At 34.2% G+C, this 15,065-nt stretch overlaps 1 protein-coding gene across 1 annotated transcript in view; it reads left to right on the forward strand.

Moving 5' to 3' along the window:
* Window positions 1-15,065, forward strand: part of HELLS (helicase, lymphoid specific) — a 49,982-nt gene that overhangs the window by 18,574 nt on the left and 16,343 nt on the right. The window contains exons 7-12 of the mRNA XM_007951286.1: window positions 3,108-3,149; window positions 6,648-6,875; window positions 7,231-7,413; window positions 8,028-8,171; window positions 11,639-11,835; window positions 13,849-13,945. Of these exons, the coding sequence (XP_007949477.1) occupies window positions 3,108-3,149; window positions 6,648-6,875; window positions 7,231-7,413; window positions 8,028-8,171; window positions 11,639-11,835; window positions 13,849-13,945 (891 nt within the window). The remainder of the gene's footprint in view (window positions 1-3,107; window positions 3,150-6,647; window positions 6,876-7,230; window positions 7,414-8,027; window positions 8,172-11,638; window positions 11,836-13,848; window positions 13,946-15,065) is intronic.

Raw genomic sequence — 15,065 nt, forward strand, 5'->3', positions numbered from 1 at the left:
CCTGAAAACAACCATAGACAGGCTATAACAAGTGAGCCTAACTTTTTTTCCACTTAACTTTATTTGCAAAAACAGGCTGTCAGCGGGATTTGGCCACTTGGCTGTAGTTTGTTGACCCCTGTAGTACTTAGAATAAGGATCCCTGGTGGTGTAGTGGTTAAAAGCACTTGGCTGCTAACCAAAAGGTCAGCTGTCTCAACTTATGAGCCATTCCGTGGGAAAAAGATGTGGCAGTCTACTTCTGTAAAGATTTACGGCCTTGGAAACCTTATTGTTGTTATGTGCCATTGAGTCGGACCTGACTCATAGCGAGCGACCCTTCCTTCGGTTTCTGAGGCGGTATCCCAATGGAAGTAGATTGCCCAACCTTCCTTCTGAGGAGTGGCTGGTGGGTTTGAACCGCCAGTCTTCTGGTTAGCAGTCAAGTGCCTTAGGCACTGCGCTACCAGAGCTCCTTGGAAACCCTGTAGGGTTGTTCTGTTCTGTCCTATAGTGTTGCTATGAATGAGAATTGTGAAATAGTACTGGAGGATTGTTGCCACATGTGAATTTGGAATTAGCCTAGTCAAATATATTTTGATGTTTTTTTTTTTAAGCTGGAAAATTCAAGTGTTTGTGGAAACACCTCAATTTAAGTGTTACTCAATAATTCTGAATTCTGTAAAAGACAGTGAGCTAAGCATACATGTCTACAGACTTGATTTTGCCCAAGAGCCACTAGTTTGAGGCCTCTAGATTAGTAAAGTCTCCTGTTACTTTGAAATTGTCTATTTCTCTTTTCAAATCTGCTGAAGTTTGATTTATGTATTTTGGCACTCTTTCATTGGGTATATAAATATTTATTATGATTATATCCTATTGTTTGATTGGCCCTTTAATCATTATATAATGCCCTTGTTTTTTATGTTGGTTTTGCCTTAAAGTCTATTTTATTAGTAATTATGTTGCCCCTTCTGCTCTTTTTTGATTGTCATTTGCTTGATACGTATTTTTTCCCCAACCTTTAATTTTTCAGTCTGCTTTTGTTTTTGTGTCTAAGGTGTCTCTTTTGTAGATAACATATTGATGGGTCGTGTTTTCTTATCCATTCTATTGCTCTTTGTCTTTTGAATGGTGCATTTAATCCGTTTTCATTCAGTGTAATTATCAATAGGTTTGCATTTATTGTCATTTTCCTTTGTGTCTTTTTGTGGTGCTGCTGATTTCTTGGTTCCTTACAATTTTCTGTGCTGAATTCCTTGTTTTTTAACGATCTTCTTATCATTTCCTTCGTCACTGTTGTTTCAGTATTTACTAAATCTTTATGACTTTCTTATTGACTTTGATGAGATTTATTAATTTCCTTTGCAGATACCCTGTAATTTGTTATTTTCTTCCCAAGTTTAAAATAGTCTGTCTGTCTCAAAATCATCTTGATGACTTCTCCATTTGGAAGTTCTATACCTATATTATTTATTCCTTTTTTCTTTTTGCTTTTGCTTTGTAGTTGTTCGCATTAATTTTACTCTGGATACTTCGATATCAGGGTTGGTTCCTGGTGATGGTGTCATATGTGTTCATCTCAGTGTGTTGTCTGCTGTTGTTAGTTCTTTGTCCAAAGGACTCTCTTTAACACCTTTTGTAAGATTGTTCTGGTTTTGACAAATTCCCTAATTTTTGTTTATCTGTAAATGTCCTAATTTCACCATCATATGTGAGGGACACTTTTGCTAGCTATATAATTCTTAGTTGACAGTGTTTTTCTTTCAGGGTTTTATTTATGTCATCCCATTGCCTCCTCACCTATATGGTTTCTGCCAAGAAGTCAGAGCTTAGACTTACTGATTCTCCTTAGTGGGTAATTTTGTTTCTCCTGAGCTGTTTTTAAGATTCTTTCTTTGTCTTTGATTTTGGAAAGTTTGATTATGTTATGCCTTGGTCATTTTCTTTTGGGGTCTATCCTGTTTGGGGTTTGTTGAGCTTCTTAAAATTTGTGTCTTCTCGAACCTGTCATGACATTAGGGAATTTTCTTCCAACATATCTTCAACAGTTTTCTCTGTGCTTATATTTGTTCCTGTTCTGGAATTCCAATCACACATAAATTTGTTTTCCTTGATTTTGTCAGTATTTTCCTTGATGTTTCTCTCTATCCATTGAAGGCACCTAAATATAATTATTTTGAATTCTTTATCAGGTACAATGCCATTTCTTCCTCAAGGAGATTTTCAGGCTCTGTATTTCAGTCATTCTTTTGTGTCATTCTGCTTCTTTGTGTGAACTAAGGTTGTCTGTTGTCTCCAAGATATTGTGGTATTGTTGTATTTGTATTTAATTGGTGTTTATGTGTTTTGCCAGGTTGGTTTGTTTTTTTCTCCCACTTTATTTTATCTGAGCGAGTGGGGTGGGTGTGCTATTCTCCTTATTAGTTTGGCAGCTCTTAGGCTGTCCTTGGGGGTGTGATGGAGGATGGGACTGTGTACACAGTTCTCTGTCGGTTTGTGTAGAGCAAGAGGGCAGGTGGTGCTGGTGTTGGTCATCTATCATTGATCAGGTGATGCAGATGTGAGTAGTGGCCCTTGCTCCAGTATGTGGGGCTGCAGGAGTTGTGGACGTGGTGGGCAGCATGGGCATGGTTGCGGTCTCCTGCTTTCCTACATTTCTGGTTGTCAGCTACCAGTGTGGGCACCTTTGCAGTGTTGGGCAAGTGGAGCCCCATCATCAGAATGCTGTGCCAATCAGAACGGCACTTGCAAAAGTTCAGGATGGCTATGCTGTGTCAGCCCAGTTGGTAGTTCATAGCTCTGTTTGTCTCCTTGTTTGCTGTTTTCATCCAGTTTCTTTTTTCAGTTGATACTTGATCCACTTCTTTATCCTTTCCTTTGAAGCTCAGAGTTCTGGGATTATCTGTATCTGTTTCATTTGTTATCTTATATCTTTGTTGTAGAGGATCAGGTTAACTTGTCTGCCTGGTCCACCATCTTGCCAGAAATCCTGAGTTCTCTGTGTTATAATTACCTTGAGCCTTATCCCCATTTTCTGGCATAAAATCAGAACAGAATAAATGTTTGTTGAATAAATGAATGAGTGAACTTTATACATTATTACTTTGTTTTTGTTTCCTCAATAGGAAATTTTGTCTGTGGCAAAAAAAAATAAAAAGGAGAATGAGGTAAGAGATTTGTAATAGAATTTAAATTTGGGTGTTATATTTGCTTTCCAGATCACTAGTTAATTTTCTTTAATCACCATTGTACATTGTTCTCACCATTTATTTGCCTTTTTTCTTTTAAATCTATTTACTTCTTCTTGATCGTAACCTACTTTCTTATATATCAGTTTTTTAATTCATTGTGTATAATTTGATGTATGTGTACTAATGAATGGCTCCTTTTCTTGTGAGTCTAGAAACAATGCAAGTGTCTGTAACCATGTGGTTGTATACACTGAGACATCTGTGAGGAATCTGGAGGATCCCTTAAACATGTTTCTAAAAGATTTTCTTTGGTTCTGTTTGAGAAGTCTTGATTTTCTTTTTTTTCCATTTTATGTAGAGAGGTTCCTTGTTACCCACATACTCACTAGTCATGATCCTATAGTTAAAAGGGGAAGCAAAAGTAATCATAACACAAAACTATTTACTAGTAGAGGATGAACTTCAAGAATTGATTTATATATTATAGATTATAGCCCCTTGGGAACACTGATGAAAGATTATAAAATGGGAGATATTCTATTTGGATGTCATACAATTTTTCCAAAATTTGTGCCATAAAACTTCCTTGATTTTTATTCTTTGTTCCATCTATGAATTACTTCATGGTTACTTTAATAACCTAATTATGTTCTATAAAAATAGTAGATTAAGTAAGTTTATTTTTACAATACTTTGTTAACATTTTTAAAGGTAAAGTCTCTAATCTTCTACAACTATTTACTATGGAATTTGGCCTCATTTTAAGCAGATTCACTTTCAAGTTGTCCCATTTTTAATCAGATAATTAAGATCTCTATATTTGCAAAACTCTTGGGAACTCTCTTTATCCTCTTTATTTCATACTCTGAACGTCAGAGGATTTTCATTGAAAATGTGTTAGCCATTGTTTTTTTCTTTGTTTCAGTTTTTTAAAAATGTTAATGGGTTTTGCATAGTTCTTAAGTGTTCATTTTGACAAATGTATACACCTGTGTGACCACCATTCCATTAAAGGTATTGTATATTTCCATTTTTGAAGAATCTCTTTTACCCCTTTCTAGCCATTTCTTCGTTCCCACATTCAGAGGCAAATACTTTTTGACTTTCATAAATCCATTTTGCCTGTTCTGTTGAAATATAAGTCTTTTATTTCCTTCTTCATTTACTAAACATAATGCCTGATACTCATGTATATTGTTTGGTATTGTTTGTTTTTGCTAAGTAGTATTCCATTGAATGAATATTATAATTTACTCATTCTCTGATTGATGGGCTTTTGGCTTGTTTCCAGTTTATGACTGCTATGAATATTTGTGTACAAGTCTTTGGATGTATTTTCACATTTCTTGGGTATATAGATATATATATAGGAATTACTTGGCTATCTTGTAGATAGATATATGTTCAACTTTATGAGAAAGTGTAGATCTTTTTCCAAAGTGATGGCACCATTTTATTCTTTCACCAGCTGATTGTGTTTTTTTTAGTCATTGGTTTTAATTTCAGTTTTTCTAATTACTAGTGATATTGAACATAACTTCACGTTCTTCATGTTTGTATGCTTTATTTTGTAAAATATTTGTTTGTATCTTTTGACCATTTTATTTATTGGGTTGTTTTTCTATTATTGATATGTATGAATTCTTTATATAATCTGGATAAAAGTTACTTATCACATTTTTGTGTAGTATTTTCCCTGTGGCGTGCTTATTCATTTTCTTAGTGATACATATTTTATTGTGGTAAAATGTATATGTAAAAATGTACAGTTTAGTGACATTATATTTACTATATTGTGCTACCTATGCCTTTCTGAAAACTTGACACTCCAAGAGAAACTAAATATCCATTCAGTAGTAACATTTGTTCCTCCTCCCCAGAGCACCTCTTAGCTAGTAAGCTTTTGTCTCTACACATTTGCCTAATCTAGAAATTTTTTAAAGCAATTATCATATAAAATATTCCTTAATGATAACTTTTAATGAGAAGTTTAAAATTTTTTAAAACTTCGCTTTATTTTTTCTATTATAGTTAGTGCTTTTGTGTCTTTTATAAGAATTCTTTGCCTGTTGCAAAATTATTAATAAATTCTGTTTTCTTCTAAAAGTTTTATGGTTTTAAATTTTATGTTTAGGCCTATGATTCATAACACATTTTTTATGCAGGGGATGATAGGACTCAAAATTTACATTTTTTCACTTGAATATCTAGTTGTTCCAGGATCATTTTTAACTCTGTCTCTTTCCCTGTAATGAAAATAATTCTTAGATGAATATATTATTTTTTCCTTGGACATTATCTATTAAGATTGAGATGTGGGCCAAGAAAATGATTACTTAACAAATTTGAGGGTAGGACATTTTAGGAGTTGAATAGTTAGAAGAGGGGGACAATTCTAAAGGTCTTTCTAAAAGTGTGTATTTGCAGCCAGCTACCCAGAGGGAGCAAGTAGTTGGACCTGTGGGCTTGGGGCCGTGTCGCGGGGGATATCAGGCTCAATTGGCATAACATATTACATAAAACATTGTTCCACCTCCTACTTTGTTGAGTAGCGACTGGGATCTTAAAAGCTTGTAGGCAGCCATCTAGATGCAATGATGGGTCTCTCCTCATCCAGAGCAGAGAAGAATGAAGAAAACCAAAGATTCATGGAAAGAATTAGTCCAAGTGACTGGTCCACCATGTAATCCGCAGCCTATGTGACTATGAGACCAGAAGAACTAGATGGTGCCTGGCTACCACTGTCAGCCACTCCACTTGGAGGGGGAACCATGTAGGAGATCCTATATAGAGTGGAATAAAACTCAGAATCATTTGGGGGAAAAAAAAGGGGGGGACCAAGTTCGCTGGTCTGATAGTCTGATGGAACCACTGACTCTGTGGCCCCTAGCTGCCCTTCAGGTCTGGAATTAAACCCACTCCTGTGGCTTCCAGCCAAACAAAAGACAGGCATACGAGGTGAACATTTATAGTAGGTAGGTACACTCCTTGGAGAGAACAGTCATGGGAGAATAGAAGGGCTGTGTTTGCACAGGGAGACAACTCCAGGGTCAGGAGTGCATGGAGGGAAGGACATAGCATAGAGGTAACTATGGTGAGGAAGTGGGAGGGGAACTATTGCATTGTGGTATATTGTAGTCAATGTCAGGAGTCAAAGTGTATGTGAACTGCTTTATGTAAAGTGAATTTGCTCTGTAAATTTTCACCCTGATCACAATTTAAAAAAAAAAAAGCGTGTACCTGATGATGGTCTTAATGTGTAAGAGCTATTCTTAGAAAGAAAAAAATATTTAATAGCTTTTTATTTGTAGGGTAATGGAGGTAACTATAGAGTTTTATTCACTATATCATCTTATATCTCCATTTTTTGGACTTGGTAAGTTTTAAGTAGTAGTTAAATTTCTGATAAATTGAGGGTGTGGGAGGACCACATTATGGACCAAACTTCTAATTAAACTTCTTTTTTTTTAATAGGACAAAATCTCATCTTCCACTAATCTCTGCATAGAAGATCTTCAGAAAAATAAAGATTCAAATAGTCTTATTAAAGACAGATTATCTCAAACTGTTAGACAGAATACTAAATTCTTTTATGACCCAGTTCGGAAATGTAATGGACAGCCAATACCCTTTCAGCAGCCAAAGCATTTCACAGGAGGAGTAATGCGGTGGTATCAAGTAGAAGGCATGGAGTGGCTGAGGGTAATGAGTTGTCATTTTAAATATATTAGTTCATTTCTGTAATAATCTGTTAATGTGATATGCCACAATTTTAGTTATTCCTTCCATGTTTTACTTCTATATATAAAATAAACACTTGTGTGTAAATAACTTTTATCTTTTCTCTACTCAGAATAAATTTTTAGAGGTGAAAAATAATCTTTGATAAAGGACTTTACACAAGTGTTAGAATTTATGATTTTACCAGGAATATATGACTATGCCATTCCATCATAATTGTCATCTTTGGGTATAATTTTTATAAGAAAATAAACCATTGCTAATTTAATAAGTGTTTTTATTTAAGTTGAAATACAGTGTGTATTATTTTGTCCAGATGCTTTGGGAAAATGGTATTAATGGCATTTTAGCTGATGAGATGGGATTGGGAAAGACAGTTCAGTGCATTGCTACAGTTGCACTGATGATTGAGAGAGGAGTACCTGGACCTTTTCTTGTCTGTGGCCCTTTGTCTACACTTCCTAATTGGATGGCTGAATTCAAAAGATTTACACCAGAAGTAAGACATTTCTTTGTGTTAAAATACTGTTTTCACGTTTTACTCTGTTTTGCTAGAATCAAATAATAGATACCCTATTGTAATTATACTGATTTTTAATTATATTTCACCTAATATGACTTATCTTTTGATCTCAGCAGTACCCAGAGACTTTGCGTTTATATAGAGAATAGACGTTGGTAACCTATAGACGTTTTGCCAAAATTGTACTTAGATTTTTTGCAGTGCATGTGGATAATTTTATTCACCTGAGATAGAATTATGTAGAACTTTAAAAAGAGATTCTTTTTATTCTTTTATGATTTATTTTCTATACACCTTTATGTGTTGTCTACATCGATGCCTTATATGAATCAAATGATATTTCAGAAGTAACATCCCCATCTGCCTCCTTAATTGTAATTTGTTTTCTTTTCGTGACCTTTTTGTTTGTTTTCTCTCATTCGTCCAATGATTTGTTAAAATGGCTTGACTCATTTTGTTATAGAAAAATAGAAGTAAGATTAAGTTGTTGCCTTTATTTTATCAGAAAATGATGAGTTATCCTTTTTTTCCAAGTAGCTGATATTTATATTCTATTCTAGTTTGTTATAAATCAATATCAAATCTTCTAGATTCCTACTATGCTATATCATGGAACCCAGCAGGAACGTCGAAAATTGGTAAAAAGTATTTACAAACGGAAAGGAATACTGCAGATTCATCCTGTGGTAATCACGTCGTTTGAGATAGCTATGAGGGACCGAACTGCGTTACAGGTACAGATGGTCTTCACTGGTTTCTTTGCAATCTGTACATCATACTGTCTCACTGTCAGTAGCATTTGATTAATTTTTTTTCCCTGTTGGGATACACTGTACTATGCATATTCCTCTATGCTCATATTTACAGAAGATTGAGGTAAAGACTATAGTCTCTAACAATAAAATTAAGCCTTTGTCACTTAAACCAGGCATAGACCTGATCTGTAGATTTATTACAGATATGTCCGACACATGCTCTGAAGGTAGAATATTTGAAGACAGACATGTTTTAAGACTAGCTTGTGGAACTATGGGATAATGTTTCCATATCTACGTTTTGGATGTTGTATCTATTTTTCAGTGCCCAAGTTAAGACAGGAAAATTGACTTTTCTTCTCTCATTGCATCTCTCAATTGATGTTTTGAATTTCTTTTCTATGGCTCCACCTATTTCTGAGTTCTTTGCTACTTGATTTTTCCTTTAGCTGACTATGTGATGTTCCCTGCTGAGTGCAGTTTTCTATAGTTTTTCCTGCTTGAATGAAACCAGGAAAATAAATGAGTTCAGCATAAAGTCAAAACACACAGGTCATAAGTAGAATAAATGTAGCTTGCATAATCATTACCAGTATTTATCAAATTTTATTTGTGTCCTAGTGGGACTTTGAAGTATGACTTGTAGAAATCTTAGATTAGGAGGTTAACAAAGAATTTGTGAACATGTGTAAAATTCAAAAGTATTAAAACTATTTCTTTACAGTAAAAGTATACTGCTTATAGAAAAAAGGTAGTGAGCAGAATGATTTAAAAAAGCACCTGTAATTCTACCTCTGAAAAATAACTCCTGTTACTACATAGCTGTAATTTATACATAGGATCAAACATGTATTATCCAGTTTTCTACTCAATTATATATAGGAAGAACTTCTCCATTATTTTGCCCTTCCCACCCACCCAATTTGAAACATAAACTTTGTCAATTCCACTTGGCTGGCTAGAATATTGCTAGTTGTCCTTTTGGTTGAGCTTGTTACCATTTTTGAGGATCTTACTTTAGAAGGTGGTGGGACCATTGGTGGTGCAGGGTTTCTTCTGTTTTTGCATAGCAGCAGAAATATCTGAGCCCACTTAATTTGTGTTTCAGATTTTTCATTATTTCTAGTTCTTAGGTTTTACTCTTTTCTTTCACTTATTTATAAAGAATGTTTTAAATTCATTTCTGACCTCAGCAATGTATTGTAGTGAGAGATTGTTCAAGTTATTGGTTTGTTCGAGTTCCAGAAAAATAAGTTTTTTCCAAATCGTTTTCTTTTTTTCTTATTAGGATTTGGGTGAAGATTTACAGAGTAAATTCACTTTTTATACAGCAGTTCACATATACTTTGTCTCATGTCATTGACCAAAATTTACAATGCAGCAGCTCCCCTCCCACTTCCTCCCCATAGTTACCTCCTCCCAGTGTCCATCCCTTCATACTCTTCTGCACCCTGAGCTATCTCCCTGTGCATAAGCAGCCCTTCCTTCTCCCATGATTGTTCTCTCCAGGGCGTGTGTCTACTTGAGGTAAATGTTTAACTCACATGCCTGTACTTTGTTTGGCTGGAAACCACAGTTGTGGGTTCAATTCCAGACCTGAAGGGCAGCTAGGGGCCATAGTCTCAGTGGTTACACCAGGCTCTATTGGACCAGCAAACCTGGTCCCCACCTTCTTTTTTTTTTTTGCCTCCAAATGCCAAATCGTTTTCTTTTATTATGAAGTCATATGTATTATTTAAAAAAAAAATCATTCCACATAAGAATGTATGGAGTAAAATGCAAAACATGCCCTATTTAATACTCTGCCCATTTTGCGAGTCCCATTTCCCAGGGATACGAACGTATTATTACCACTTTGGTGTATTTATTTCCAAAAATACTATATAATTCTGTACTTTACACAATAAGATATGTAAACTGTAAGTTTGCCTGATCCAAGGTAAAGAGAGAAAGCAGATACTCATAGGAGAAATTAAAACAATTTTCATAATAACTTCATGAAAAGAAATGATGGCTTTCTATGAAAATGTAAATCCTAAAATCAGCTCCAGAAGAAAGGGAAACCTAAGCAAATGTATATATTATATAAGAAATTGAGAAAGTCATCAGATAAAAAGAGTTTCAATTTCAGTTATAGCTTTCAAGAATAAAAGTTTCAAAGCATTTGGAGCTAATGAAGCTTATAATTCATTTTTTTGTTTTAGGAAGCTAGCATAAAAATAATATCAATAGTTGACAAAGCACTACAAGGGAAGCTACAGACTGCTTTGTTTAAAGCATGTGAATAGAGAAATCTTAAATACAGATGGATTCTAAGTATTTCATGAGCTCGTAGGATATATAAGGAGCTCTGCTGGTGTGGTGGTTAAGACACTTGACTGCTCACCGGAAGACCAGTGGTTCAAACCCACCAGCAGCTCTGTGTAAAGAAGACGGGGCGATCTGCTTCCATAAAGATTTACACCCTCATAAACCTGATGGAGGTCGCTATGAGTCAGAAACAGCTCAATGGCATAGAGTTTGTTTAGTAAAGTCTGTTTCAGGATTACTATATAAATCAGTTATTGTCATCAAATTGCTTCCTACTCGTAGTGACACTGTGTAAGCAGAACAAGACTCTGCCTAGTCCTATGCTATCATTGCTATTTGACCCCATTGTTAGAGCCACTGTGTCAGTCCATCTTGTTGAGGATCTTTCTGTTTCTTACTGACCTTTTACTTTACCAAGCATGATGTCCTTCTCCAGGGACTGGTGCCTTCTAATAACATGTCCAGAGTATTTGAGACAAAGTTGCCATCTGCTCTTCTAAGGAGCATTCTGGCTTCCAAGACAGAGTCATTTGTGTTTCTGGAAGTCCATGGTATAGTTAATATTTCTTGCCAACACCATAATTCAAAGGTGTCAATTCTTCTTTAATCTTACTTATTCTTGTACAGCTTTCACATTCATATGAGGTGACTGAAAATACCATGGCTTGGGTCAGGTGCACCTTAGTCCTCAAAGTAACATCTTTGGTTTTTAAAACATAAAGAGGTTTTTTGCAACAGATTAGCCCAGTGTAATACAATGTCTCATTTCTTGACTTCTGCTTCCATGGATGTTGGTTGTAGATCCAAATTAAATGAAATCCTTCACAAGTTCAGTCTTTTCTCTGTTTATCATGATATTGCTTATTGATCCAGTTGTGAAGATTTTTGTTTTTTTATGTTGAAGGATAATGTGTACTGAAGGCTGTTAGTCAACCAGTATAATAGTTATTGGGAATCTATTCATTTTTCCTGTTGATGGATCAAAGGAAAATAATTAACCTCAGTAGATTCTGAAATATTTTCTATAATTCAGCATCTAACCCTAATAAAGAACAGAAGTTTTATTTTCAAAAATTATTTTAGGCAAAATTATGAGATCATTATATTTAAATTCTTTCCTTAATTTGTTTTTTTAGCATTGCTATTGGAAATACTTAATAGTAGATGAAGGACACAGGATTAAGAACATGAAGTGCCGTCTTATCAGGGAGTTAAAACGATTCAATGCTGATAACAAACTTCTTTTGACTGGTACTCCCTTGCAAAACAACTTATCAGAACTTTGGTCATTGCTAAACTTTTTGTTGCCAGATGTATTTGATGACTTGAAAAGGTAGGTAGCCTTTTATTTAACTGTTGCTATATTTTTCTGACTTTCTTAAAATGTTTCTGTTCAAAAGTAAGTTTCTCTTAATTATAATTAATTCCTTTTTTCTAGGCAGATGAATTAAAATGATAGATTTTTAGCAAGTTCTTGTCAAATACATATTCTTTTGAAAAATTAGATGAGAACAGATAAAGATTATCATGTTTTTATTTGCATTGATTAATTAAAGAAAAACTGTTGAATGTTCCTTCAGAAAACAATATGATGATAAGCCTTTTTGATTTCCTTAATCTTTCAAAACACTTTCAGATGAATTTTTCTCACTTTATCTTCACAAAACAAACCAGATGTATAGATAGGTTAGTTATATCCCATATCTCAGGAAACTGAGATGTAAAGTTGTTATAATATATAACTGATAAGTGCCAGAACCAAAATTATATCCAGGTTTCAATCTAGTTTTATTTTTATAATGGCAGTTGTGATTTAATCTTTATTATAAAAACAAAGAAATAAAAAAGGTTTTTGAAAATAAATAAGGTCAGAAGGGAGAAAGAGATAATCTTAGCAGAAGTGAAATAATTAAGAAGGAAAAATGATCAAAATCAAGAGATCAGAAGAATTGACTTATTCTTTTTTTGGCATCAAAGAAGGAAGAAAGCTAATTTGGATACAAGAAAGTAACTTTTAATGTCTTAACTCAAAAATATATTCCAGTGCTGGTTCCCAGATGCTGACTCAAGGCCAGTTTGCCTTATTTATTGTAACTGGGAGTGCTTTTATTAAAGGACAGGATTTCTAGGTCATATCCCAGACTAATGAGTTAGAATTTTGAGTCAGGAACTAGGAATCTGAAATTTTTAAAAAATATGATTTAGATGAATCTGATGTGCAAATTTGGGGATATTTGGTTTATCTACTGACATAAATGTTGTTTATTTTTTGCCATTGGATTTGTTGAAAACTGGTGGTGTAGTGCCTACGGCATTTGACTGCTAACCAGAAGGCTGGCGGTTCAAACCCACCAGCCACTCCTCAGAAGGAAAACTGGGCAATCTACTGCCATAGAGATACTGCCTCGGAAACTCAAGGAGGGGTCGGTATGAGTTGGGATTGGCTTGATAGCAGTGAGTTTGGTTGTTTTTGTTTTTAAAATATATACTAGAAATCCCTGGGTGGTACAAACAGTTAATGTGATTGGTTGCTAACTGAATGGTAGGCAATTTGGGTCTACCCAGAGGCATCTTGGAAGAAAGACCTGACTATCTACTTCTGAAAAAAGATTGAAAACCTGATGGAACACAGTACTACTCTGTCTGACATGGGATCACTGAAATTGCAGTCATCAGTGGGTTTAGTTTGGTTTACAATAGACTGTCCTGCATCGTTATATTTAATTGTTCATTTTAATAGTTCTTCTTTAATTGGGAAGTAATTAAAGATGCATAGATGTTTTATCAAGCTATGTATATGTTGAATTTTAAAAATGTATGGATGGTAAGTCATACTTACAGATCATGGGGCCTTGGTTTTCATGGACAGTTATCATCTCTACCTTAGTGTCTATTTGGTGGTGTAGTGCCTAAGGCACTTGAGTGCTAACCAGAAGGCTGGCAGTTAAAGCCCACCCACCAGCCACTCCTCAGAAGGAAAATTAGTCAGTCTACTTCCATAGAGATACCACCTTGGAAACCCAAGGAAGGGTTCCTGTGAGTCGAATTGACTCGATGGGAGTGATTTTTTTTTTTTTTTTTTGTAAGAATATGTTAATATATTTTCATATGAGTAAAATGTTCCTTTTAAGATCACAATCCTTGATTGTCTAAAAAATATACTGTCTTTGAATAAAATTCATTTAAATAATTGAATTTGATGATTGTATACAGTAGTATCTGTGCTTCATAATAAACAGATTAGTATAAAACTAAAAATTTAAAACATATGTCATTTTAATATAATTGAAGTTATGTCCTAAGTTAATGAGAAATGTTTTACTGTTTTTTTTTCCCCCTTTTCCAGCTTTGAGTCTTGGTTTGATATCACTAGTCTTTCTGAAACTGCTGAGGATATTATTGCTAAAGAAAGAGAACAGAACGTATTGCATATGCTGCACCAGGTTTTGACTTTTTCTTATTCTTCTGCTTACTGTAGGTTTATAGACTCAAAAGAATCAGTGTTCGTCTTAGGATAGAGATTATCTATGCAACCCTTTTGTAGTAGAGATTTGAAAACCGAGGACCTCAAATTTAACTGATTGTCCTTTCCCTCCTCTCCCAGAGATGGCTTTATGGCAGAACTCAGGTGCTTGTCCAGATAATACCCTCTCGTGTATAGCCATTTTCTCCCTAATGGTTACTATTTATGTTTGTAAGCCAAAAAAATGAAATGTGGTTCTTATGTAATGTTTGACAATAATACTTGTGTAATTTACTTCCTTGTACAGCTAGTGTGTAATCAGTTATTTTTTATATACTTCTTGCTCTGGAATCCCCCCCACGCGCATCCAGCATTACTTTAAACAAATACAGTCTTTCAAAGTATCTTAGACATTTTTGTATGTGGGTCTCAAAAGGTCCTCCATTATATTCTGACAATATTATTCAAAATTTTACATTTTTTTTCTGATTTTTAATTTTTATGTACTCATGATAAAATGTTAAACACCATGGGAATGAAAAGTAAAAATCATTATTTCTTTCCCTAAATCATACTCATTAGCAAATATACTGAATGGTGATTGTTTCTTATATATCCTCCCATGCTATTAAACGTACAACATGTATTTTATGAGGGAAATGTTTTGTTTTATTTTTTAAGTAAAACTGTTCCTTAAAGTAGCCTTTTTGTAAGTAAGTAAGTAAGTAAATAAGTAAGTAAGTAAATAAATAAATAAATAAATAAAAATTATTTTCTTCATACATGTAGATTTAACTTAACAGTTTTTTAATAGTTGCTTCATGTCTCATTATATTATCATAATATAATTAATTTTATCAGTCTCTTGCTATTTAAATATTTTCCCCTATTAACAAAGTTGTATCTATACCTATAACTGTATCTTTGCCCATTTCTGGTTATTTGTTTTGTTTTGTTTTGTGAAAACATTTGCCACCATAACAACTTCCACATTTATAGCTCAGGGACATTGATGACATTTTTCATGTTGTGCCACCATTGTTCATTTCTGGTTATTTCTTTAGAAAAGAATTCCTGCAGGGAGAATTTCAAGTCACAAC

The sequence above is a fragment of the Orycteropus afer genome, unplaced genomic scaffold, assembly GCF_000298275.1.
Source record: "Orycteropus afer afer isolate SDZICR_OR568_19922 unplaced genomic scaffold, OryAfe1.0 scaffold00293, whole genome shotgun sequence".
Taxonomy (NCBI): domain Eukaryota; kingdom Metazoa; phylum Chordata; class Mammalia; order Tubulidentata; family Orycteropodidae; genus Orycteropus; species Orycteropus afer.